The sequence below is a fragment of the Perognathus longimembris genome, chromosome 7, assembly GCF_023159225.1.
Source record: "Perognathus longimembris pacificus isolate PPM17 chromosome 7, ASM2315922v1, whole genome shotgun sequence".
Classification (NCBI taxonomy): Eukaryota; Metazoa; Chordata; class Mammalia; order Rodentia; family Heteromyidae; genus Perognathus; species Perognathus longimembris.
Window position 1 is genome coordinate 42,182,382 of NC_063167.1, and position 27,028 is coordinate 42,209,409.

Consider the following 27,028-nt stretch of genomic DNA (forward strand, 5'->3'; position numbering starts at 1 on the left):
GTAGTTGAACAAGTTTACATTCCCAACAATAGTGCATTAGGTTTCCTTTCCCCCACATCTACAGGAGCATCTGTTGTTTGTATTCTGAATGCTGGCCATTCTAACTGGGGTGAGATGGAAACTCATTGTTGCTGTGATTTGCATTTCCTTTGTGGCCATGTTGGGCATCTCTTCATGTATCTCTTGGCCATTTTTACTTCCTTTTCTGAGAAGTTTCTATTTAACTCATTTGCCCATTTATTAATTGGGTTGTTGGTTCTTTAAGGATTGAGTCTCTTAAGCTCTCTATGTATTCTGGATATTAGGCCACTCTCTGATGTATAGCTGGCCAAAAAAAAAAAAAAATTCCCATTCTGTAGGCTGTCAGGTGAATATGCTTCAGATTCAACCACTACTACAAACTGCCATGTTCACAAACTACCCTGGGTCCCCCACCCCCATCACTTACTCTACTTCCCAAACATAGGAAGGTGCTCTCCTAGCTCCTTTGCCTCTAAACCTGGGCATCGTCCAGTGTTAGTACCTGCTCATCCTGTATCAATCAGCCTGCTTTGATCTTACAAGCCAGTGGGATCTGTAGCTCCTCTAAACTTTCCCAACAAATCCTTTGCACATCCCCTGTGAGATTTAGCACATTCAGCAACACATTATAACTGCAGGTATTACTCTAATGTTCCACTTAGGCTTTAAACCTTCTGGGAACAGTGATGCCATATGTCTTTTTCTTTTCTCACTATTTAAGGAAAGTTCATTACCAGATAGAGTCAGTGTGGTACAGTAGGAAAGACACAGATCAGACATCCTTACATTGATTCTCTCCTATTGGTCTTTCTATAATCAAAGGAGATTTAATCTCAGTCTGAGGCTTCATGCCCCTCATCTAGACAATATACTTTCCTGCGAGGGTCACCTTGAGCTTCAATTAGGTATAGTAAATAAAGTGCCTCTCAAAACTCAGAAAAGCTTGCCTATGACTCCCTTGGGAGTTCTTCATTACCTGTCAAAGACTCACCTGTTCTCCAAATGGCAGGCCCTGAGAAGGCCCAAGGAAGTACTCTCAGGTGTGAGGCTTTTTCTGTGATCCTAACAGTATCGCTGAGTCAAATCCAACCCAGGAAGTGGGCCCTGCACATGTTCCTTGGGAAGACTTCATAAAGAAGGCAGAGGAGGACTGTCGGCCTTATTAGTGTTATTTAACCAGGTTGGGAAATTCATTCACACTGCACAAAGTTTAGTGACATCTTAAAGTTGGAGACACACATTGCAATTTGCCCAGCTCTGAAGCTGCTCACAAGAAGTGCAATAGGCTCTTTGGTCAGGAGCCACCAGGTTGCAGAGATGCTCAGGGCTGCTTGCTGTATTACCAAATGCTTCACAAAGTGAAGAGGCATTTATGGGGACCTACATGTTTTTCAGCCTGTCTGGGAGGTGGGTGCACCATATCTATGCATTGATTTTTTTTTTCTTCCTTTATTCTGGCTCCCTTGCCAGTTAACTGAAAGAACAGACATGTTTTGAGCATAGATCACTGATGAAGTGGCCAGTGGAAATGCCTAGGCAGAGGTCTCAGAGCTCTGCTCTGTGCTGCCTTCTCTCTCTTGCTCTCTCTCTCTCCTTCCAAGAGTTTAGTAAGAAGGACCTGCCATCATCTCCCCATGCTCAGCGATGAGGCAGCAGAAGCCCGGCTCTACTCTGACATTGGTGAAAAGAATCTACTTGTATGTCAGATGCTGGTGGTTTCATGCCTATAATCCTTGCTACTTAGGAGGCTGAGATCTGAGAATCAAAGCCAGCCCAGGCAGGCAAATCCAAAAATATTATTTTCTCTAATTAAACAATAAAAGGCTTGAAGTGGAGGTATGGATCAAGTGATAGAGCACCAGCCTTCATCAAAAAAGTCAAGTGAGAGCCCTAGTACAGAAAAGAAGCAAGGAAGGAAGGAAAGAAGGAAGTCAGACAGAGAGGGAAGGAGGGAGGGAGGAAAAGAAAGACAGAAACCGAGAGAGAAAGAAGAGAAGGAAGGGAGGGAAGGAGGGAGGGAAGGAGGGAGGGAGGGAGGGAGGGAGGGAGGGAGGGAGGGAGGAAGGAGCCTAAATGTAGAACTTTACCACTCAAGTCTGTCACCGAGGGATGGGTTTGATTTTCAAAAAGTGAATGTGAATTTCAAAGTTTTCCACTTTGTAGCAGTGACTGTTTTTTATACAATGACAGTTATTAGTAAGTTGCCAAAATGCATGACTCTCTGGGTTCCCAGAGGCCCAAAGAACTAATAAATAGCTGTTATATGACAGGCTACTAAGATGATGAACACTGACCTGGATTGTATTTGAGCAGTCCACTCCTCACAAACACACACACACATATACACATACACACACACACACACACACACACACACACACACACACAGTGGCCTATTTCATATATAAAATACCATGACATAAAACAGAAAATTATGCAAGAAAATTTAATATAAAAATCTAGGTATGACTAGCAACATCTTTAAGTAGAATTCTTTATACACTTACTGTTAAGTCTAACATTTGATTTTGAACTAAAGACCCTGCCTCCACTCTTACTGAGAAAGAGGTTTGATTTCAAAAACAGCCTGGCACTGAGAGACAGAGTTGATTTCAAAAGCTATATATTGCCGAGAACCCACGGCCCTGAGTTCAAGCCTCAGTATTGATACAAAAAAATTATATGAGAATTTCAGTGTTTTCCACTTGATAGTGACTGTTTTATGTAATGATAGCTATTATTATGGCTCAGTCATTGCTCTTAATCAGACAACTCAGCATTTAGTCTTATAGATCATTGTATTCCTTCGTAGCCTCTGTTCCCATAGTTCCTAATGGCATCACAGTTCATGTAATTTCCCAACGAACTGTTCCGGGAATAGTTAGTCCCATTATTGCCAGTCACTAGTTAACACATTCACTTGACTATAACTTCTAAATGACTTACCTCTGGAGCCTCCTTCCTATCCTTTGCATTTAGACCCCTTCCTTAATTTACCCTATTCAATAGATTATACTGATATCTGGCTTTTTTATTCTATCATCCCTCTCTGTCCCAGGCCTGCCCTCAAGAATACTCTTTTACCTTATAAATGCAAATTTGATGATGGCATTCCCATAGGTTGCTGACTCTCCCTTGGTTAGTGAATAAAACTCAATGTGGCAGCCAGTTGCATTTGACCAGTGTCTTCTGAAGGCCTCCTAGTATTGGGGATTATATCAGAGGTTGGCAATATAATCCCAGTGGAGTATAAATGCTTCAAGAGCTTAGAAAATTGAGATATGCTAGATTCAAATCCATACTCCTTACAGGACTCTACTAGATCCTTCATGATGTGACTTAGACACTGTATTGCATCAGGCTGTCAGAAGTGTTCTATTCTCCCACCTTTATGCTGCTTCTTCTACCTAGAAGCCCTCCTTTCCCCTCAATTATGTATACCTTCCCATCCTTCCATCTTCCTGTGTAGATATCACAGTTCACCATGCCCTTGGATCCTCTTGAATCTCTCACTCCCCAGCTGGGCCAGAAAGTCACTCCTAATGCCATATCCATTTAGGAATAGCTCTATAGAAGGCTTGTAAACTGACTTTCTGTTCTTGAATGAAAATTCCTGGTTCTTGAGGTTCCCAATTGTTCTTTCTTCCAGTGGTTATTAACAACATGTATTTCATTTGTTTATATATGTACCTGTATGGGAATAGCTTTACAGTATACAAGTATATATATAGTATACAGTATACAGTATATATATGCATGTTCTTCCTTTTTCATAATCTCTCAAAAATCAGATTACTTGCACTAGTGTAGTCTCAACTCTTAATTCTATGTGGTTTTAAAATAAGATTGGCAGATGTTACTCATTAAAAAATATTTGTTAAACTACCATAGATAAGGCATCTATACAGACATAATATAGACATCTCAAGAACATAATTAATATAAAGAAATCAAATCTCAGAGAGTAACAGCTCTGAAAATAACATATTACCAAATCGAATCAGAGGTTGGTAAATTCTATAAAGGACCAGATAAGAAATATTTTCAGCTTTGTAGAGCACATGGCCTCTTAGAGTTGTTCTGATGGTATAATGGACAGCAGCCATAGAGAATATGTAATGAAGGCATATGCCATGATCCAGCGAGCCTTCATTTATTTAAACAAACAACCAAAAACAACTATGGTTTGGGCCAGGCATCAGTGGCTCACACCTATAATCCTAACTACTCAGGGAGTTGGTTCCTGAAGATCATGGCTTGAAGCCAACCCAGGCAGGAAAATATTAGGCTCCTATCTCTAATTAACTAACAAAAAAGCCAGAAGAGGAGCTGTTGCTCAAGTGGTAGGGCACTAGCCTTTAGCAAAAAAGTTTAGGAATAGCATCCAGGCCCTGAGTTCAAGCCCCAAGACTGGAACACCTATCCCCCAAGATTATCATTTGGGGCTGTCACTCCCAAGGTGGAAAATATCTGAATGTCAAAAGTGAAAGGAAGCACCCATCATGTTGCAGGCAGCAGAGACTGAGTAGATTAAAAAATACTTGGGAAGTAGAGCTCAGAAAGTTTCAAGTTCAAGGCCAATCTAGGCAAAAACTTACCAAGACCCTATCTCAACAAACAAGCTAGATATGATGGGACACATCTTTAATTCAAGTCACATGAGTGGTGTAAATAGGAAGATCACAGCTAAAGGTTGTCCTGAGGCAAAAGTGCAAGACTCTCTCCAAAAAATAACTAAAGCAAAAAAGGGCTGGTGTGTGATTAAAGTGGTAACTTGCCTAGCAAAAAGCCCCCAGCTCAAGCCCCAGTACCATTAATAATAATAAAATAATAATTCCAACAACAATAGTAAAAGGAAGGAAAGAAAGGAAAGGAAAGGAAGGGAAGGGGAAGGGGAAGGGGAAGAAGGAAGGAAGATTGAAGATCAGTACACGGAGAGGTATTTTTGTTTAAAGTATGCAGGAATGCTATAAACTTGGTGACAGTTTACTATTGCAAAATGAAAAAAGTTGAGAAGTATGTTGGAAAAAAATGTGCCTTTCTGGTGCACACGTTTTATTGCAAGCATTCCTTTGGAGTCACAGTTGACTACTGGTTGTTTTGGATACAAAAAGGATACAAAAAGGATACAAAAAGGAAAGGTGCTAAATGTAACACTGGACTAAATTCTCGCTGATCCATTTACAGAACTTAATTGATGTTGCTTCCTTTTTTGTGTGTTTTTCATTCTAGCACCAATAGCTGCAGGAACTGGCCCTAATTTTTCTCTCTCCGATTTGGAAAGTTCTTCATACTACAGCATGAGTCCAGGAGCCATGAGGAGGTCTTTACCCAGCACATCCTCTACAAGGTAATTCGATGTTTTACTCTGGCCCTGCTAGACATTTACCAATGTCATAGAGAAGACACCAAATAAGTGGTTTAGTCCTGACAAGCTGTCTCACTGGGAGACTCTGAAATAGGCAGGAAGCAGAAATAAAAAGAAATATGTGTATATACACATGCACATGAACATATACACACCTTAGACTCTTAAAAACAGTGACTACCACAGTGAGTAGCACTGTGGATCATAGGCTTAAAAAAGGTCTCAAAAGGATTTTTCCAAAAGGAGTGACTCATTCTCGTCTGTGAATGATGGCAAGGATTAGAGAGGAGAGAAAAAGGCATGGTGGGGTGGGTGAAGAGGGATGATGATGAAGGAAGCATGCTTCTTAGAAAGAACAAATGCACCTGGTGAGGGGAAAGGAAGGAGTGGGCAGAGGATGAACTGATGACACCTGCCTAGTCCCCTGCCCACCTCTAGAAATACAGCTCAGTCCTTATCCTTTTCCTGTAAAGCTCCCCAAAGTCTCCGTCAGTTAGACTTCCATATTTTGCTATCATGTGTGGTTATAAAAGAGGGAGTGGTCAGATAGCAGGGGCATGCCAACCCCTAGACTCTGATGTTTTGGGAGACCTTAGAAGAACGAACTTGGGCTGGGTGCCAGTGGTTCGTGCTTATAATCCTAGCTACTCAAGAGGCTGAGATCTGAAGATTGTGGTTTGAAGCCAGCCCGGGCAGGAGAGTCCATGAGACTCTTAGATCCGATAAACCACTCAAAAACAGGAAGGGATGCTGGGACTCAGAGTGGTAGAGCACTAGCATTAAGCAAAAGAGCTCAGGGACAGTACCCAGGCCCTGAGTTCAAGCCCCACAACTGACAAACAACAACAAGGAAAAAAAAAAAAAAAGAAAACTTGGAAGCACACAGTGTTCTCAGTCCCTATGACTTAGGTCATGAAGCCACCATCCAAACGAAGCACTTAGCAAGATCCTGTTGTCTTTAGAAAACCTGTACCAGGCAAAGGGATTAGGCATTAAACCCACAGTATTCTTTTACAAATTGGCTTTACCACTGGACTGTGACAACAACGGAAAGAGCGATCTTTCATGTTTGTGTACTTTGCAGAAAAATATTTGTCAATGGTCTGTGTTCCCTAAAGCAAGTACAGTTTTATGATTTAAAACAACACCAAGATTATAGAAATTTTGTTTGGTGGAGATTCATGTTAACCTTGCCTTTTTGTATAATGTTTTAAGCATAATTAATTTTAAAAAAATCAATTTAGCCATAACTGTGAAGGCAGTTAAAGTCACCCCTAAATAGAACCTCTACCTCCCATATCATGTTTGGTGTTGTTCACATGTTTCCTTAGTTTACTCTACTATCAGCTCCTGGAGAGAAGAGGGCACAGAGGGGAAAAGGTCTCAAATCTAAAGTGCATTTATAATAGGAAAAAAGAGATTGGAAACACATTTGGGTGTTACTCCACTTTGAGGATTTGGAATGTTTGCTGATGGAAGAGACATTGTGTGTAACTACACTCAGTCAATATGAAAAAGCTTTGCAAATACTTGTGGGCAGTGATTAATTGAACAGTTTACAGGCTCTTTGTTTTTCCTATGTGTGGAGCACCTGTCCTGTGCACCTCCCAAATAGTGCTTCTCACCTCTTGCCCTTCTGCACACTTCTCCAGTGAGGTCTCATTATCTTTTGTTGTGACTCCCCAAATAGAAAGCTGATTATTAATGTCATTTTAAAAGGCTAGTGTCATTCTCCTATTCTGCAAATAACTAACCCCGATAAGGAGCTAATTATAAACATCATCAGTAGTTAATAACTCAGTAATATGTTTGTTTTGCTCTCATTAGGCTTCATCCTAGGATGGCTTTAAAAAAAAACTCTGAATGCATAGGCTCAGTGGAATTATTTGAAAATGTACTTGCAAAAAATCACAGATTTACATATTGAAAAGTTTATCAATTAATCAATATGTGTTTATTGTGTGCCAGAATTAATTGGGCTGGGCAGACCCCATATTGGGTATGCTCCATACCCCTCTGATTTCATCTTCACAGTTTTACATTGTAGACAACTTGGCCATTGAAACAGTGGAACAATACAGAGCTCAGAGAAGTTAAATAGCTTGTCTCGGGTCACAGTCCTTTCCCTGACATATAGCACTTTCATTCTTGAAAAATATTATCGTCTTGAGGTATGCAGCTCTCCTACCTCCACATCTGCAGTCGTAGTCTCTTGAAGGACTGTGTCTAATGCTCCTGATTCTGCAGGGAAAACTCATAAGCAACAAGGATATTGTCCTCAGCACAGGAGAAATAGACATGATCACAGAAGGTTTACAGTCAAGGTATTGGCAGATACCTTGTAGATGAGTAGATGTTCGTTTTCAGGACACCATGAAAATTCAGTAAAGAGGCACTTTATAACCCTGTACATACAAAGCAAGGCCATGTACAGAGGCCTAGTAAGAATCAAGTAAGTAGCTGGGAACTGGCAGCTCCCATCTGTGATCCTACACAATCAGGAGGCTCAGATCTGAGGATCATGCTTTAAAGACAGTTTGAGTAGAAAAGACTTACTTGCAGTTAATCAGCAAAATGTCAGAGTACAAGTGTGGTCCAAGCGGTTGAGTGCCAACTGTGAGTGAAATAAAGTCTATCAAAAGCTCAGGTCCCTGAGTTCAAACCTTGGTACCCACACACCACAAAAAAATAAAAAAAAAATGAATCAAGCAAATAAGCCTAAGTAAGCATTAGGAATTAAACTGTCACTCTTACCTTAATTTTTTAGGTTGAATTTCTAGAAACACACATTCAAATTTCAAACACAAGAAGAACTGGTGTGTCACACCTTCATAGATTCTTACGCACTCATGTATGGGTAGCTCTTACCCGTCCTTTCCTGTTTTCCTCCAATATTTCTGGAATGATGAAAATCAAGGTGCTATAAAGTCAAGAGCAAAAAACAAAATCAAAGATCAATTCATTTCTAAAAGTTAAGAAATAAATAAAGGAAATTGAGAAGTATTTTCTGTCGAGTCTGTCTTTTCAGAACAAAATGTCTCCAGAATTTTACAAAGGATAGTATAAAAATCAGGATAAGATACAGTGTTTAGGGGTTGGGGATATGGCCTAGTGGCAAGAGTGCTTGCCTCCTATACATGAGGCCCTGGGTTCAATTCCCCAGCACCACATATGCAGAAAATGGCCAGAAGTGGCACTGTGGCTCAAGTGGCAGAGTGCTAGCCTTGAGCGGGAAGAAGCCAGGGACAGTGCTCAGGCCCTGAGTCCAAGCCCAGGACTGGCAAAAAAAAAAAAAAAAAAGATACAGTGTTTATTATTCCAAAGAACTTCATCAAGATAAACCTACCAACAGGTTTGAGGAAACAGTAAGCTTTATCTTGAAAGCCCTGAACCTGCCCTTCCCAGCCTTGCTCCTCACTCCTAGACCCTTCTCTCTGCTCCTCCACCCACACTTCCACCCTGCAGATGTGTATCCTTATTTCCACTTCTGAAAGTCCAGCTTCCCAACTTAGCTGGCAATTACAGAACCTTTTACCTGTAGGATTTCATACCTGCATTTTATCAGAGCATGACAGAGAAGTAAAAACTCAGAAAACAATATGAATAATGGGAGAATGATGGGTAATAGAATGAGCCTCTGGGTTGGATCTCATTGAATCCTGATACTTGGATAAATCCTTGTTACATACACTAGTACAGTAGAGTTTGAACATCTGCTATTAGTCAGACACACTTGCGATTAAAACATAATAAGAAAAGAATCACTTTCCTTGTAGATCTTATAGTCCTATCACAACATAAAGTTCTTTGCTTGTTATTGTTTTCAAATTTATATTCTTCCTACCTCCAAGATGACCTGTAGTGGCTTTCAATTATAAAATATTACAGTTATATTAAATATAGAAAGAAAAGCCTGAAACTATATGAAAAAATAGGAGAAATTGTTATATCAGGTACATTAATAAAGAATTATGCCTCAAATTTGGCCCTGATCTCCATGGTCTCCAGGGCAAGAAGAAAAAGCAAAACAGTATGTCATTTAATTTTCTCATAAAAGGAAACAGTAGAATTCATTCAGAGAACAGATTTTTCTGGTTTTATATATTGGAAGGAAATTTTTATTTGTATATACCCTCCTATAAAGGATTTCCATTAGATGCAATTTTACATAAAGTACAGCAGTGTTTTTCAAGTGGCTATTTTTCACTGAGCTTAAAGGAAGTCAAAGAAAGGACATTAAATAAGTTATTAAAGAACTCTCCTTTGGGTACTAAGTTAGCATGGGCAGTTACGTTTATTTCCTGTGGTCTGGCTTTAATGAGAATAGAACTTAATAGCTAAGAATACTGGAATGCCAACACCAGTAATCAGAATTTCTTACCTAAATTGGGCCTTGCACGTTTTTAATTCAGATTGCTTAAGTAAATACTTAACTGTCTCCCCACCCCTAGACTGCACCTCTTTGTTTCCTTTTGCTTCCAAAATCATCACATTCACACTTACTGAAGTCATTCTACTGTACCAGCATGTGTGACAGGATATATCCAAATACCAGGATTCAAGGAGATCCAACCTAGAGGCCAGCATTCTCTCATTATTCATATTTTTTTTCTGAGTTTTTACTTCACTACAGTCCTTCAGCCAGAGGAAATGAGATCCATTCTGGAAGCTCCTCTGTCACACCTTTCCAAAAATAAAAGTTTCCTTTGGTCATCTCTCTATAGAGGAAAGGCATAAAGTCATCATCCATGTCTGTCAGTCTCACAGGTACACACAGGGCCCTCGGTATTCCTCCTTCCTGTTTCCACCCACTCTTGTAGCTCTGGCATGTAGGAGAGTACCTGGACTGCTTAACTCTACAGTAAATATTTTGGAAGGACCAAATCCAAGTTGAAGATGGGTTAGTGTAGGGGTATGAAAGAAAACTGAGCCTTTCTTGAAGTTTCTCTAGTCCTGCTTTTTATTCATATTTTATCCTTTCTGGGAAGCCAGCAGGGACCCACCGGCCACCCACGGAGATAGGAAACCTGGGCTTCCTTCTATACTTCCTGGTAGAGGCCAGCAGCAGCCAGCCCTCAGTTCCTCAAAGGAAAAAAGGCACAGGATGTGGTGGTGGCACATAAAAATCAAACACAGACACTTGGAACAACACAGAACCAAAACTCCATTCTCCATGCAGTGACTCACCCCACTTCACAGGAGCCCAAGCAAATCCTGGAACTACACACACCTGCCCAGTTGCTTCCTCCCTTGGCTTCTTTCATCCAGAGAGAGTTCAAGAAAAAGGAGGTGGGGATCACTTTTAAATATGCACTGCTTTGTTCTTTCAGCTCCACCAAGCGCCTCAAGTCTGTGGAGGATGAAATGGACAGTCCTGGTGAAGAGCCATTTTACACAGGCCAAGGACGCTCACCAGGGAGTGGCAGTCAGTCCAGCGGATGGCATGAAGTGGAGCCAGGTGAGCAGGAAGTGGGTTCTGAACCATGCATGACAGTAGAGAAAGCAAGCCCCAGATGGCTGACGTTGTCCACATAAACATGTGCTTGTGCTATAATCTGACTGCCACATTCACCAGCAAAGAAGAGTCTGATAGGCAAGGCTGGTGAGAATCACAGGTGATTTTTGCTCACATGCCATCACCTGTGTTGCCATGCTGCATTCTGTTCACCCTTGTTGTTGTTGTTGTTGTTGTGTTGTTTGGTTGGTTGGTTGGCTAGTTAGTTGATTGAGAAGGTGTGTCTATCCTGCCCAGGCTGGCAGTAAAATTCTGAGCTCCCATGACCTTCCTGCCTCAGCCTTCTGAGCAGCTAAGACAACTGTGTATGTGGGAGAGGGGGGATGGTTACACTTATAACTTTGGGAGGGGTGGTTATCTTTTAGTTATTAGAAGAAAAACCTATCATTGTTTGTTCAACCCAATCAAAAGAATTAGGAAAGAGACTGTGTTCCTTGTGTCCCAGGGTACTCCCTAGTATCTTTTCTAACACTGGATATCTTCCTGATCTTTTTGCTGCTTAACAGCAGCAACCACCTTTACCCCATCTGTGTTCCACTGAGCCAGTAGCGGCTGGTCTGACCTCCTGGGGTTGTCTCCTCCTAGCCCTGAAGTAATTCTGATAGTTGGTTGAAACCTTAATCAATATCTGACCTCCATGTGGGCGAGGGGGAGTCATCTCCAATGCCTTCTTCAAAACAACAAACCAAATGGACAAAAGAGGATAGAGTGTAAGTTTTGGAATGATCCAGAGTGTAGTTATGGGTTCAGCTCCTGCTGGGTGGTGATGGCAGTCAATTATGTAACTTTGCTGAGCCCATGTTCCTGCTTTTTATCATCTAACTGTAAGCTATTTAACTGCTCTTGAAGGTTACGTGAAGTGATATCCATCACCCATCTAAGAATTCTACCTAGCATACAAGTAAGCATAAAGAGATATTCTCTGACCATCCCTGTTGGTCTCCAAGAGCAGATCAGCACCACAAAAATCCATGTAACCTCGCCATCTGCAAATCTTAGATTTCCCTCTCTCCTCTCTGACACTGTTTTAAAAGACAAGGTGACTGTAAAAGAAATATCAGAAGAGAGACCTGAGAGTGATAGGATGGTTTTGTATCCTGGTTGTGATGGCTACAGTAATCTGATAATCTGTGTAAATCTTCATATTCACAAAGGTGCAGCTTCCTCCCCAAGTACTGTATCATTAAACAGAAAGAAAACAAATCAAAAAAACTCTTGGGCCCTGCTGACTGGTCCTTTTATCTTGCTCCATTTAGGAAAATAGGAGCCTCTCTGCCATTCTCTACCTTACTCCCTCCCTTGTCTCATTCATTCATTCATTCATTCGTTCGTTCGTTCGTTCCCTCACTTGGCAGTCATCATTGGGAACTTCTTTTATGAGGTCTGCCGCCAGGTTCTGGGAATTCAAAGATAGATGGTAAGGCTGTGGCTCCTGCTTTCAAGGAATTCACAATCACGGCTAGGAAACAGACACATAAACAGATCATTATACATTGATGTGGGAAGCCCAGGGATGTGAGATGAGCCTCGGGTGCCTTCTTTTTCTAATTATTACCCACTCAGCACTCACAGTGTGGTTGGTCTTCTATGCACGTCCCACCTGGGCCTTGTTGTGCACTTATGTTCATGCTCTTTTGCCTGAAGTGGCTAAGATATAAAGCCAGGCTAAATGAAAATGCTGAGTACCTGGTACCATTAACCGCACTGTCAGCATGACCTCCGGGTAGTGCCAGTGAAAAGTTTATGTGCTATTAAAAAATTAAAAGATGTAGAACTTCCTTGGACCCTTTTTAAAAGGCTAATTAGTCCTAGCCAATTTACCTGCTTCAGTGAAAATCAGATTCAAATATGTAGGTTTAGTACATTTGTGCTTGAATACTCTACCCATGTATTTTCTGCATATTAAAGCTGCCTTTATGACACTGGTGTTCTCGAAGCTCCTCCACCACCACGTTGTTCTGTGGCCCTCACATCGGCATCTTTGGGGGAGTGAGGGGTGGTTGAATAGTGCAGCCTAATGACTCACTTGTTCAGAGTGATTTCTATTCCTATCTGCACACAACAACTTGAACGGTCATAAATTTTCACATCTGAGTACCTATATCCTTTACAGTCATTAAATAACTGAAGTTCACTAGCCATATCCTCTTTAGGTAGGTAGATGATTGATAGGTAGGTAGGTAGATAGATAGATATAGATAGATAGATAGATAGATAGATAGATAGATAGATAGATAGATGATGTCTTCTTCTTTTTAAAGACATTCTCCACAGTTACATTCTAACACTGTATGTCCATTGTCTGTCCTCATTTCATTAAAGGAAAGTACAGTTGTGTGGTATGTATTTGTGGGGTGTGGGGGAGGGGCAGTGGATAAATTTACATTTGGCCCTATTCAGCATAGAAAGTCATAATTGAAACAGGGCCTGAGGGGACATTAAAACACAACTGAAGGATGTTGCACATGTTCATGGTGACTTTGGTGTCATTAACTCACACCAGCCATTTTAAATGGATAATTTATGCTGCCAGATGGTCCTTTTTGGGGATTTTCCATCTAGCCCAATCCCCTTTTTGGCACAGAGAACACCTTTATGTTGTTCCCACACTTATCCAGGCCTGCATAGCTTTTCCCCAGGGGTATAGTTAATTGAGTAGGAGGCTTTTAGTGGCTCACTCATGTAAATTACCTTCAGGAATATGTTGGGAATTATGTATATTTGAATGCACCAGCAGCTTCTTGGTTGCTTCCATTTGGGATCATTCTTTCAAAGGAGTCAAGTGCTGGGATACTGGGTCTGTGCCTCCAACAAAACAGGAAGTGAGGATCTGCTTACTGCTCACTTGGAGAGCATCCGGGTACATGCCTGCCCTGCCTTCCCAAGATGCCCTTGTCAAAAGAAGGCCCAATGTGGTCAGAGGAGACACAGTTCCTTGAGCAACAGGAAGACTTCACAAAGTAAAACAAACCAGACCCACAGTAAATGACATGGACCCTTTCAAATGCCTTTTGTAGTATCCTGTTCCCCATTAGTTTATCTCAGCACTTTTGGTGCAGAGCTCTTATTATCTGGGAAGAAGGACAGAGGAGATTAAAGATGATGTTAGTTTAAAAACATCAGACAACCTCGGGCTGACTTTTGCTTCTCTTACAATGCTGCATTTGTTCCCTCCACTTAGTTTCAGTTCCCAGTTATCTCAAAACTGGGTTAGATTCGAAGCTTGGAGGCTAATCGTGCACTGATGAAGTGAGTCCTGTGAAATACTATCCAGTAGAAATGCACATACCATCAACTCTTGTTTATCTGTGCGAATAAAAAATTGCTGGGAAACTGATAATGCAAATAAATAGGAAGAAACCAATAGGCATCTGCACTAGCTTGACTGTGAGGCATTCTCAGACAGACAATTCTAGTTGCAATTGAGTACCTGCTGTGTACCATTTGGCTTTGATTAACCAAACCAAATATGAAAAGTTTCATGGATCTTCTTTCCTCTCTAGAAATGGAAACTAAGAATCATGAATGATTATGTGGCTTGCCATACAGAAAGTAAATCTGTAGATCCAGAACTCATGTTTCAAACCAAATCTGATTTCAGTACACTCTGAAGTTTTGTTTTCTATATGCAATAACCTCTTTTTCCATAGTGTTTGTGCTCACATGAAAAGAGGTATTCTAAGTCCTCATGCCTTAGACTTGTATTTTATTTTAAAACATGATAATGAAAATCAATAAATAACGAATCCGAAAGGCCTGAAAATCCACCCATTTTCTTTATCTCAAGTTCTTGTTATATAACCTAGGCTAGAGAAGGAATATATAGGACACTTTTCATATGCACAAAGAATAGTAACCACTAACAAAGTCAAAGATCACCCATAAAATCAGTCATCAGCATTCAGGCCTTTGTTGGGATTCATACCACATCAATGAAGGCCTTGGTGAGCTAAAATAGCTGCTGACGCTCCCTCAGTCTCCTTCTACTTTCCTTTCCTGTGCACTGTCTAGAGTGCACTCCCCATCCATGGGAGCAGGACTTAGTTCATCTCTTCTACCTCCCTATAGACAGTACAATAGAAGGTATATACAGTAGTTACAACAGCGGTTATTACATCATACATGCTCAACAAGTATTGAATGAATGAATGAGTAAAGCAGAGAGTTTGGAGTTCTCTCAATAAACTTGAAAGCAGAGTTTGCTGTGAATAATTCCCTTAGAATTGTTATTTCCTGTTATTTTTAATCTTCAGGCTTCTAGTGAAATCCAGTTATTAGCAAGTAGTAGTCAGAAAGGATTGCAAAGGTTCATACCCCATTGATGAGTAGTACTATCTACAGCTATATAGTCATTCTGCTTTGCCCTCAGATGTTCCTTTAAATGACCCCCCCAAAAAAAAATTAAAGGTAATTCCACACAGAGCAGAATAATGCTAATTGGAGGTAGGACTTTAGTGTGCCTGCCTTGTAAACATGCATCTGAATTCAGTTCCTCAAAAAGCAGTATAGGGAGAGAGAGAGACAGAGAGAGAAAGAAAGAACCTGCTTTCACAAAAGAGTGTATGTTAGTGGACTCCAGATACCTCACTACAAGAAAGAAAATGGTTCTCCAGTCTAAGTGGAGGGGAAAAAATTGATTATTGTCAAGTCATTATAAATCAAGCCAAACCTTTAAGTACCAAATGTGTGCAAAATCCTACGGTAGATACAAAGGCACTACATCAAGTGCCTTTCTCCAAAGACAAACCTCTGGTAAGCCCCAAGTGTGAGTCTATACTTATTAATATACATAGCCACTATGCTTTCAGCCCCATCCCTATCACAAATTTAAGACAATCAGGTGAGGTGAGAAAAAGTCCTTTGTAAATGCTAGTTTCATGAACTGCTCTTGCTGGGATTACTGGGGAGGCAAACTTGGCCGAAAACTGACAGAGTTAAGTGTTGTAGGAGGTGAGGGTGGCTAAACGCAGACAGAATTAAGTGTTGTAGGAGCAAAAGAAGAGAGCCGTCAATCTGAGTGGACAGTTGGGATCGGTTGCCTTAAAAGATGGCAGTTATACTGGGTTTACATTGGAACCCAGCTGAGAAATGCTCACATGGCTGAAAGTAAGACTGGATGCTCTTAGCCTTTAAATTAGTAGTGTGTAGAAATTTAACTTGTCTTCATATATTACCTCCTTATTACCATGTATTACCTTCATATATTACCTCCTTAGTTGGAGGGCAGCTCTACGCTGGCCTGAATGCTTTTGTTTCAGCTTCTCTGTGTCCCAGAAATGAAGCATTTCTTAGGTTTCCAGGTTGATCCACTTCTAGGTTGAAGGCTGTACTTACACTCAGTACATGCATGGCAGAGAGTTTCAGTAGGTCTGAAGTACAGTTAATTTCTTTTCACTGTGAAACACTGCTCAATTACAGTCTTTTCAGTGAAATCTGGTGCTGTGTTTGCATGCAGATTAAAAGGCTACTTAAATTTTCTCCCATAGGGGGCTGGGAATAGGGCTTAGCGGTAGAGTGCTTGCCTTGCATGCATGGAGGCCTGGGTTCAACTCCTCAGGAACACATAAACAACAACAACTACAAAAAGCTGAAAGTGGTACTGTGGCTCAAGTGGTAGAGTGCTAGCCTTGAGCAAAAAGAAGCTAAGGACAGTGATCAGGCCCAAAGTCCAAGCCCCAGGACTGGCCAAAAAAAAAAAAAAAATTCTCCCAAAGATCAGTCTGGTGAGCTGGCTCATGTCTATAATCTTAGGTATTTGGGAGGCAGAGATCAGGAGGACTGAAGTTTGAGGTTAGCCTAAGCAAACAGGTTAAAGAGACTTCATCGCAATCAGTAAAGTTGAGTGTTATAGTATATGACATTCATTCTATCACCCTAGCTAGCATCCTAGCATTAATAGGATTGTGGTCCAAGCCAGCACATGAATAAACACAAGACCCTATTTGAAAAACAACAAAAGCAAAAAGGGCTGAATATAGGACTCAAATGGCATAGCATCTACATAGCAAGACAAGTCCCAGACACCAGTACTATAAAAAAGGGGCCCAACAGCTGCACTAGACATTGATAAAAGTGAACTAAGCATCTCAAGGGTGGTGGGGGAGGGAAGAAATGAGAGAAAAAGAGGGAACAGATGATACTAAGGCAAAAGGAAAGAAATGTACATATCACCTGATCTGGAAGAAATGATTGTGTTGTTAATATTCGTAGAGTTCATAAACTTTGTAGATTAGAATGATGATGTCCATCATTGGGAAGGTTGAAAAAAATGAAAGCGGGGGCAGGGGGGCATTGGGGAAGGGAAGGTGGTAACAAGGGGTTAACAAGTATGACAAGAAATGTACTCACTGCCTTATGAATGTAACTGTAACCCCACTGACAATACAAGTAATTTTTTTTAAAGGAGAAGGAGAAAGGAGGGAGGAAGAGGAGAAAGGAAAGGAAGGGAGTCAGGGAGAAAAGAGAGGAGGAGAGAAAAGGGAGAGAAGGGAGAAGAAGGAATGATTCAAATTTGAATACATTCAATTATAATAATATACCTTATAATTATATTGGAATGGTAAAACTTTTAACAGACCCAAATATACAAGCTGAAATATTGAAAATTCTAAACATTTCAGCCAGTCTAAAAGTCAAATCTGAGAGGTAGTAAATTTATTCTAATAGCTGTTTTTAAAAAATACTCTCAATGCTACTACAAAAATATCTTTCAATGGTCTGAGTTAAAGGCTCAATTCCAGTGGGTGTGCAACACACACACACACACACACACACACACACACACACTCACAGTATCTATAGAAGACTATTTTGGTAAACTTCTGATCAATCTGTAACCCAGGGCTTTTAGAATGAAGGTTATTGTGTCTTAACTATTAGGAGCACAGTAGACTTATGTTAGTTCATTGTAACTTTTAACATCACATATTCGGTTCACTTGGATTCCCAGCTCTGCCAGTCCCTAATCTGACTGCCAGCAGTCATTCATTATTTGTGAGAAAAGGAAGTTTACCAACTTTTCCTTGTAGCTGAGACACATAGGAGGCCCATTATCAGTGCCAATAAAAGGGCAGCAGACTGCTACCAACAGTGCATTGATCACGAACACTATGCTGCACTAGCATACATTAGAGAAAATGATTAAATCTCCTACCATCTCCTGCTGTAATGGAAATAGTCAGTGTTACAGAACATTGCCATAGGATCAATGTCTTGGCTTTTCTTCTACATTTATGGAGCAGTGGGAAAGCATCCTCCCATAGCAATAGTCTCTTCCGTTATCTCCTTAGTATTGGCACTGCTCATTAAAGACTGGTGTCTGGGAACATCGGTACAGTAACAAGAGGCCTGGTCTTTAATGACTCCTTTTGATCAGAGAAATTTGCCTAAATAAGATGTTATAACAAAGAGGTTATACTTCAAAATGACAACTCTAGAAACTTTTCCAAAATGTCCCTATCTCTTTCATCAAGGTTATTTTTTTAATGCCAGAAGAGGACCTAAAACAACCCTTTGTAATTAGAATCTACTAGGCTACCTACCAGAAGAAAAGAAATACTCTTCTCAGATACACATGAACTCTGAGTTGTATGTGTCCCATACATATGTGTAGAGATAGATAGATAGATAGATAGATAGATAGATAGATAGATAGATAGATAGATGATAAAACATGGTCAACAAAATTATTGGTTACATTCTCAAAGCCTATTAGAATATCTGGCAACATCAAACACCCATCAATATTTGCTGAATAAATAAATAGATAATGAGATGGAGAGCACACATGTCTTATCTTACACACTGAGTAAAATGAAGCACTCAGGAAGTAGATGTTGCATCCATTTGTGCAATAAACGAATGGAGATTCACAGGCACTGGGGAACCCAGATGCACAATTTTGTAAATACAGAAGCTCCCAGGAAAACAAGATGTAACATTTCAGCTGGTCTTGTATAAATAAATAAATCATCCAATTCACCAGATTCTTCAATTCCTGTTGGAAATGAGGCTGTGTAAATATTCTAGAATGGAGGGAATGAAGAGATAAAGCCCGTGCATTGAGTTTGCGTGTGATGGTGGGCCTTCACCATCCTTAGCCTAGCCCAGGGCTGTAGTAGCAAAGTGTGGCTCAGACTTGGCATGCTGTAAGGAGGAGTGTTAAAGTGAATTTCACTCCAACCACAGCAGGCTTTGAAAGCTTGGTGGAGATGGGATAATAGCAGAAATATAGGGTATATTATAAAGAAGAAAGAGTACAAATTAAGAATTTTAAAAGTTTGTAATTCTACAATTGTGCCATGAGCAAGCCTGGGATTTTTAGCAAACTACTCTGAATTTTCCTTTTCTTGTATATAAGCTATAAGGACAATAAAACTGCACTGCCTCCTAACTCATACTTTTAAAGATCAAATGAGGATGATAACACTAGTAGGAGCTACCACGAATTGAGTGCCAACCTATAGGATATTTTCAATAACTGCAGAGTCAATTCAATAAATCATGAAGAAATGTTGTGTATGTTTTTTGTGAGTACACTGGAAACTCTAAAGGGCTATACAAAATTGGATACAATGGAATTTCACTAAAAGACGTGTACACGTCTATATATGTTATATGCAAAGCTCTGAGCAAGGTGATAGAAGAGCTTGCAGTCCACTGAAGACAAGGTAAGTACCTGGTTTAACAAGGAACGAGGGCTGTAATCCAACATGGAGAAACAGAAAGCATCACATAGATTGGGGTTTACTCACTGGCTTGGCCCACAGTCCTACTCTGCACCTGATGAGAAGGGCTAGAGCATCAATCACTCCATGACTAAAGGAGCAACAGTTTATACTTGGCCCTGTGTCCTTTCCTCAGACAAAGGGCTGGCATGCTAGGAAGGCCACAAGAAGTGCATGAACTAGAACCACCCTCTGCTTGCTGAAAAAGAAATCATTGTGCACACATGGGCCCATGCCTCCCTCATCTAAAACAGTTTTCAGACTTGTGAGTAATACAGTTACAAGGAATTAAAGCAAGTATTTATGTAGAGGAAGCAAAGTTAATCTAAATAGAGATTTAATTCATCAAAGGGTAAACTAACCAGAAACTAGTTGGAATGAGAGAAAGAATTAAAAATGATAAATGAACAGATAGGTAGGTAGGTAGATAGATAGATAGATAGATAGCCCTGATACTCTCCTGAAATTGATAAATATTATCCAATAGTTATAGAACTCAAATGCAAGCTAGTTTTAATCTCTGATATAAAGAGAAAATACACTAGTTTCGACATGATTTTACCTCTTTTGTTCTGTGAATATTATGTAGATATTTTCTATACTAAAGCAGTATCACAATTTGATTAGCAAAGATATGTTTGCTTATAATTTCATCACTAGAATGCCACTGGACATTTCATTATATAAATGTTAAGTGCTAGTGCCTAATGTCGACTGAGCATGTATGTTGTTCTGTGCTATTTATATATACTCACATATATGTCAAATATACATACTTATACATATATGAATGTCCATATTCATCTAATTCATGTGAAAAGTGATACATATTGCTATTTATCTCGTATTTTTTAATATTTATTTATTTTTATAAAGTAGCTTCACAAAGGGATTTTAATTCTAGAAGTCAGGTTATGAGTACTCATAGATTTTTTTTTTACTTTTTCTACTTCAGTGTTAATCAAGTATAACATCAGTTTATGTGATGTTTAATAAAGTAGTTATTTAGTACTCCCAAATAAGAGGCTTTTATGTGTGGGTTGGAGAGAGATAGAAGAGAGAAGTCTTCAGCTTATGCATCTCCCACAGTCTTGCTTTTCTAGCAATTTGTGATAGGGCCATGAGCATCCCGATTGCTTTCATGCTTGGCAGAAGATCACAATAATGCCTATTTATCCAACTCTACCCATCCGCAGATTTCAGATAGCTACATCATAAACTCATCAATTAATCAAGGACATGACACCCATTTTAAGATGATGGGTGAATTACCTCCTGGAAGATTACGAGAAGTGTTCACATCAACACAGTAAATCAAGGACCATTGGGTGATGGATTCCTGAATTACACACCAAGTGCTAAAATGGAGGGGGTTTCCTTCAGCCCTCAATCACAAGGTATTTCTCCCAGACTGGAGAACGATTCAGGCATACAAAACCCATTTTATTACAAATGTCTTAAATGTGACAAAAAATTAAACTGAAAAAGACTGAAATGATTAAAACCAGTTAACTGAAGCCAGGCATTGTGGCTAGTGTTTATAATCTTAGATACTCAGGAGGATGAGATCTGAGCATCTCAGTTGGGAGCAGATATGAACTCCTGTTTTCACCTAACCAGCAAAAAGCTAGAAGTGAAGTTATGGCTACAGTGGTAAAGTAACAACCATGATTGAAAAAACTGATCAAGAGCTCAAGACCCTGAGTCCAAGTCCTTGTATCAGAAAGAGGGAGGTGGGGGGAGAGGTTAATTGACTTGGCTCTTCTGAGTAAATTATTTTGCGTCCCCTTTCTTAGCATTTAGACTCCCATCATTTGAAGCTTTTGGGTTCTTAAACATGGGCTGATTTTAGTTCTTGATTCTCTGATCTGTGGTCTAGCATCTCACCCTGCTGTGGAGAAATAGCATAATTGACAGCTGGGGGCATTCAGAATCCCATCAAACCACAATGCTCCACTTTTTTACATGGGTCAAGCACCTTATTGTTCTTCATTTTGAAAAATCATTTCAATATTTAGAGATCTTTAACTTTATAAATAATGAGAAATAATTTCAAGTTTTTAATGTGCACTGCTGAAAAAGCGTTCAAGTGGTTAGAAACTCAAAGAGTGTCAATCCAACATTTATTTCTAATCTGAAGAATTCTCTAGATAGTACCAGGCTATTCTACCAAGATAATTAGCCCAATCCAGATACGACTTAACTGTGATTAGCTTCCAAGATTAATGGATTTTAGGACACCGTGATTACTTAGGTCTCAATGCCAGTCAGAATTTGACACACACACATCCTGAATTCAGATAAGGAAGGGTTTATCAAAGCAGTTATGCCTTATCTCACATGTGAATACTCTTTAGGGACTTATATGAGCAGTACAGTGTGTTCTGATGTCAAAATACATGTGTAAGGATTAAAAGTAGTGAGGGATGCTTAAGAACACTTTATAGGACCAGTTATCTTTGATATTTATACTTTGTGGTGGTGACACCTGCTTCTAATTTTAAGAGTTCTTTCTTCCAGTAGATATTTTTTCCTTCAGAAATTGTATCCTCAAAAGACTTAACTAATAATTTTTCTCCTTTGATGTGCTTGATATTTTTATGAGTTTGTCCATCAGTACTGAAACCTTAATGTGCCTTTCATTTAAAAGGAAAAAAACAACTTTGTAACACAGTCATTATATTGGGTCACATAAATTTTAGAGACTTTTGCAAAGGTCTGATTTATCACAAATGTCATTATCTGCCACTTGGACCACTTGATAGTTTCCTTAGGTTGACTAAAACCAGACATGGATCATCTTTCTTGTAGGAGCAGTCCAGTAGTTACTTAAATCCATTTGCCCATATTTGGTTGCCTTTCATGTTCAGGGGCAGGGTTGGTGGCAATTGTCATTTCAGAGTTAGTAAGAGGGATGGGCAGGAGGAACCTAATTTTGGCTCTTTGGACACATGGGAAAATGTTGGTTTTGTTTGGGGATAGCCAGTTGTAGCACCCATCCTGCTTTGCTTTCTTGTTTTTATCTTGGATTAAGACCTTTTCCTCACAAGTGCTGGCTGAAAGTTCACTGCATGAATAGAAAAAGCCACTAAAGATGGTCTGTAGCTAGCATCCCATTCTGATTGGCCTCTGAGAAGTTGTCTGTTTAAAATTGGATCCTTGTGCTGAGTTCCAAAAAAAAGGTGTGAATGCAAAAAAGAAGTGTGAAATCATGACTCCAGAGAAAATGTCGGCCATGAGCAGTTTTTAGTTTAAGTCAAAACCAAACTTTAAAATTTGGACAAATAAGAGAAGGAGGAAAGAGGGAAAAAAATCATTAACTTCAATATAAAAGGATGGTGGCTAGTAGATAAAGTTTCACCAAACTTGAATAAAACACTCCACAGTGACATTGATTGAATGGAACTAACTCACTTGCTTAATTGATATGCAGAGCTCTGCCAGGCATTTTACCCTTAGTGTCAGATAAAGTAATTTTTAATAAAATATTTCCAAGATATGAAGACAGTTAAGAAAACAGCACGCTTTTTTAATAATTGCACTCCTAAGTAAACGGATCTATCATTATGTTGTCACAAAGAATGACAGTGAGCAGAAACCTACTGCTAATCCTCCTCACACACTATTTAACGTAATTAGACAGACACTGTCTCCTCTGTCAGTGTAGCTTAATCAAATACAACTCTACACCGAATATGTCATTCTTGTTTTTGTTTGTTAAAAAAAAAGGGCAAAGTATTTTGTTAGATACTGTGGCTCAGACAGTGACTCACATATTTGTATGGGTCCCATCAGTATAATTATTTTCCTTTTGTTGTTTTCATTTGTTTTATCGTGTTGAATAATACTATTAGTCTTTTGGCATTGATAAAGCTGTACTTGAAGCTGATGGTTCATTTTATTTTGCAAAATATTCGTGTAATACCTGTCCTTAAATGTGAAGTGTGTGCGTATGTGTGTGTGTGTGTGTTTGTGTGTGTGCGTGTGCTAGAACTAGCATTTGAACTCAGGCCTGGTTGCTGTCCCTTACTTTTTTCACTCAAGGCAGATGTTCTACCACTTGAACCACAGCTCCACTTCTAGTTTTTTGGTAATGAATTGAAGATAAGCTTTTCAGGGGCCTTCCTGTCTGGTCTGGCTTTGAACCTCAATCCTTGGATCTCAGCTTTCTGAGCAATTAGGCGTACAGGTGTGAGCCACCAGTGCCTGACTTTGAAGCATTTTTAAGTTTGAAATGACCTTTGTGCTCATCTGTCTGAAATGAAGTAATTACTTGTAGAGTGAGGTTTTTCTCTAAGGAGTGGGTTAGCAGTCTTCAAAAGAACAGCTAGAAAGAGCTTCTTCCAGTGGGGGCGGGGGGGAGTGGAATTTATGTTCAAATGATAGAATAGGTTGTCACTTTCCAACATCCATAGGCACTACCTTTAAGAAAAATCCATTTTCTTTTGCTGTGTAGCTTACAGCTTAAACTACATACTATTGAATAGTTAGAATACACCATATACACTCAATTCACGGCACAACTTTATCTTCCCATTCTCCTGGCCACTCATAATCCTTTGAAGGCAAAGAATAGGATTATTGAAAGGATGGCAGGCAGATTTCACTAAGTAACAGGTGGAGTTCAAAATAGTTTATTTGTAGGGATGAACAGAGTACAGAGATGAAAAATCAAGTGCTTTCCCATAATAAAGTTTAGCCAGAAAATGCTGACTATACCAGGCCCAGATTCTAGCTGACAGAACCTTTTCTAGTGTTTATTGCTTGATTTCACAGTTCAAGCAATTTAAAGAAGCCTAAAATTATATTATTTCTCCCCTGTGAAATGTTTCAATCAGTTTCAAATTCTTTACTTTAAATGAAGTGATGGGTAATTTGCATGCATCCAAAGACTATTAGGAACTGAAGGAGTCCTGGTGCAGATGAGCCAAACACAGGACATCACACTCGCCTTTCAAATTAGATTTTACCAGTGGGACCCTCAACACCCAAGCATCATGTTTAAAGTGACAGAAAGTAACCTATTTTAATAAACTTGCATTCCCAGGGTTGAGGCTAATGTTATATGCTGAGAAAAACACCTACAAGGATATTGACAAGGCTGGAGCACTGGGTTATCTGCAGCTTATTGGAAGTGGAGAGAAAGGGCACTTCATTTCCTTCCCTTGTTCTACCATTCTGTATTTGTAAAGTACCATGCGTTACTTTTAGAACCTAAAACAGGCGGAAGGGGAAGGGTTCAAAGAACTACTATAAGTTTTTAACCTGCTATTATTCAGCAAAATTGAGTATGTCTATCATTGATGTTATATACACAAGAGCTATTTACTAGAATATTCTGTGGTGATGAAAATGTTTTTCTGGCTGGGCACCAGTGGTATATGTATATATCCCTAGCACTTGGACAGCTGAGATCAGAAAGATCAAGATTCTAGACCAGCAGGAAGAGTTCATGGGACCCTCTTCTCAGTTCATATCTGAGCACATAGGCATATGCCCATCATCTCAAACTACATGGGATTGAAAAGATCTTGGTTCTAGAATAGCCCCTGAATAAAAAATCTGTGAGACTTTCTTCACAGAGAGAAGTTGCATATGGTAGCATGCCTCTGTGATCGCAGTGATGATGGGAACCCTAAAGAAGGTGGATCAGGGCTCTGATGCACAACTGAGCGGGAAGTAAGACCCTGTCTCAAAAAATAACCGGCAAAAGTGGGGAGCTAGTGGTTCACATATACAATTCTAGCTACTCAGCAAGCTAAGATGGGAAGACTGATGTCTTTAAACTGGCTCATGCAGGGAAATCTGTGAGATTCTTTCTACAATCACCCCCTACCATCCCCCCCCCCCCAAAATATAGCCAGAAGTAGAGCTGTGGTTCGAATGGTAGAGCACTGGACTTGAGCAATAAATCACAGGGGCAACACTGAGGCCCTGAGTTCAAGCCCTAGAATTGGCTTGAAAAAGCAGCAAAAAAACACCGCTGATGGGGGAGGGAGGGGAGTATGAGGGACAAGGTAACAAACAGTACAAGAAATGTATCCAATGCCTAACATATGAAACTGTAACCTCTATGTACATCAGTTTTATAATAAAAACTTAAGAAAAAAAACTAGCAAACAAACAAAACAAACAAACAAAAAAAAAACACCACTGATGGCATGGTTCAAGTGGTAGGCAGTTGCCTAAGCAAGCATGAGGTCCTGAGCTCAAACTCCAGTACCATAAAATAAACTGTATTGCCTCTATACTGTTCAGAACTGTAGACATTGGCCACATATGGCTGCTGGGCATTTAAACTATAGCTGTGCTAAGCAACTGAATTTTTAAATCAAAACATTTGAATTTAAGTAATACATTTAAATGTAACTATCATATACAACTCATAGTTGCCCTATTGAACAGGACAGATATAAACCAAACGTGCATGATTGAGTTGTTTACTTTTCAGCGGGGTATCTTAAGCAGAATGAGTAAACCAATTCGTGATGTTACACTTGTTTTTTTATTTTTTTTAATCAAGTGTTTTTCTCAGAAGTTTCTTCTTTATTGACATTCCTTCTGTGAATGTGTGTGATGGCTGTGTTGCGCCAAAATGAATCTACCCCTAACACATGGCGGAAGGGATGTTTGGGGCAGAGAGGGCTGATGGGAAGAGTTGGATATCTGCAGGCTCTTCCAAGTGCGCAAAATATGAGGCAGTTTGCTTCTCTTTCTCTCATCACTGGAGTTCGTGTTTACCTTGAAAAGAAAGGGAATCCTTAAAAAAGGCAAGAGACTTCGTTGTTGACCTAGAGACTAATTTTTATGTGGCATTTTCCTTGGGTCTATTCTTAACTCTCTATGGTTGTAAATTTTCACTCACAAGTGAACATTTGGAATACATTAGAGAATTCATCATTTCTTCCTCTTGAATAATCCATATAATTTTTACTCCATACTCCCATTTTTAAAAGAAATGGAAGAAATCATTTGTGTCACCAAGCCTTTTATATTATCTGGACTTCTTTATGATGTGGTCATTCTTTTGGGGCTCTGTGGAGCTCATTTTAAATGGATACATGTTTAGTATGAAGGATAGACCTTAGAAGCTTTATTAACTTTCACTTTTTTCTTTCCATCATAAAATGATGTTAAAACATTTTTATTCACTGGAAAAGGCTAAAAGTCAAAACAGTCCAAATGTTTTACCTTTTTTATTGTTGAGTGGGTTAATTATAGTAAGTTACATTAGAGTGAACCCTAATGGATTTTTTTCATTAGAACATGAATCTCAGTCCTTCAAATACTAGAAAAAAAAATATAGTATCTTCATCTATGTCCTTCAATCACATAGTGTGTTTAAATATCCACAAGAACAAAATAGCACTTCCCTGGATGGTCATCTGTCTGATCACT

The 27,028-nt window shown here is 39.6% G+C and overlaps 1 protein-coding gene across 5 annotated transcripts in view; it reads left to right on the plus strand.

Annotated features, from left to right (window-relative positions):
• Nfia (nuclear factor I A) overlaps positions 1-27,028 on the plus strand; it is a 378,241-nt gene that overhangs the window by 262,867 nt on the left and 88,346 nt on the right. For all 5 annotated transcript variants that reach the window (XM_048351438.1, XM_048351441.1, XM_048351439.1 and 2 more), the window contains 2 exons: positions 5,254-5,371; positions 10,720-10,847. In XM_048351438.1, the coding sequence (XP_048207395.1) occupies positions 5,254-5,371; positions 10,720-10,847 (246 nt within the window). The remainder of the gene's footprint in view (positions 1-5,253; positions 5,372-10,719; positions 10,848-27,028) is intronic.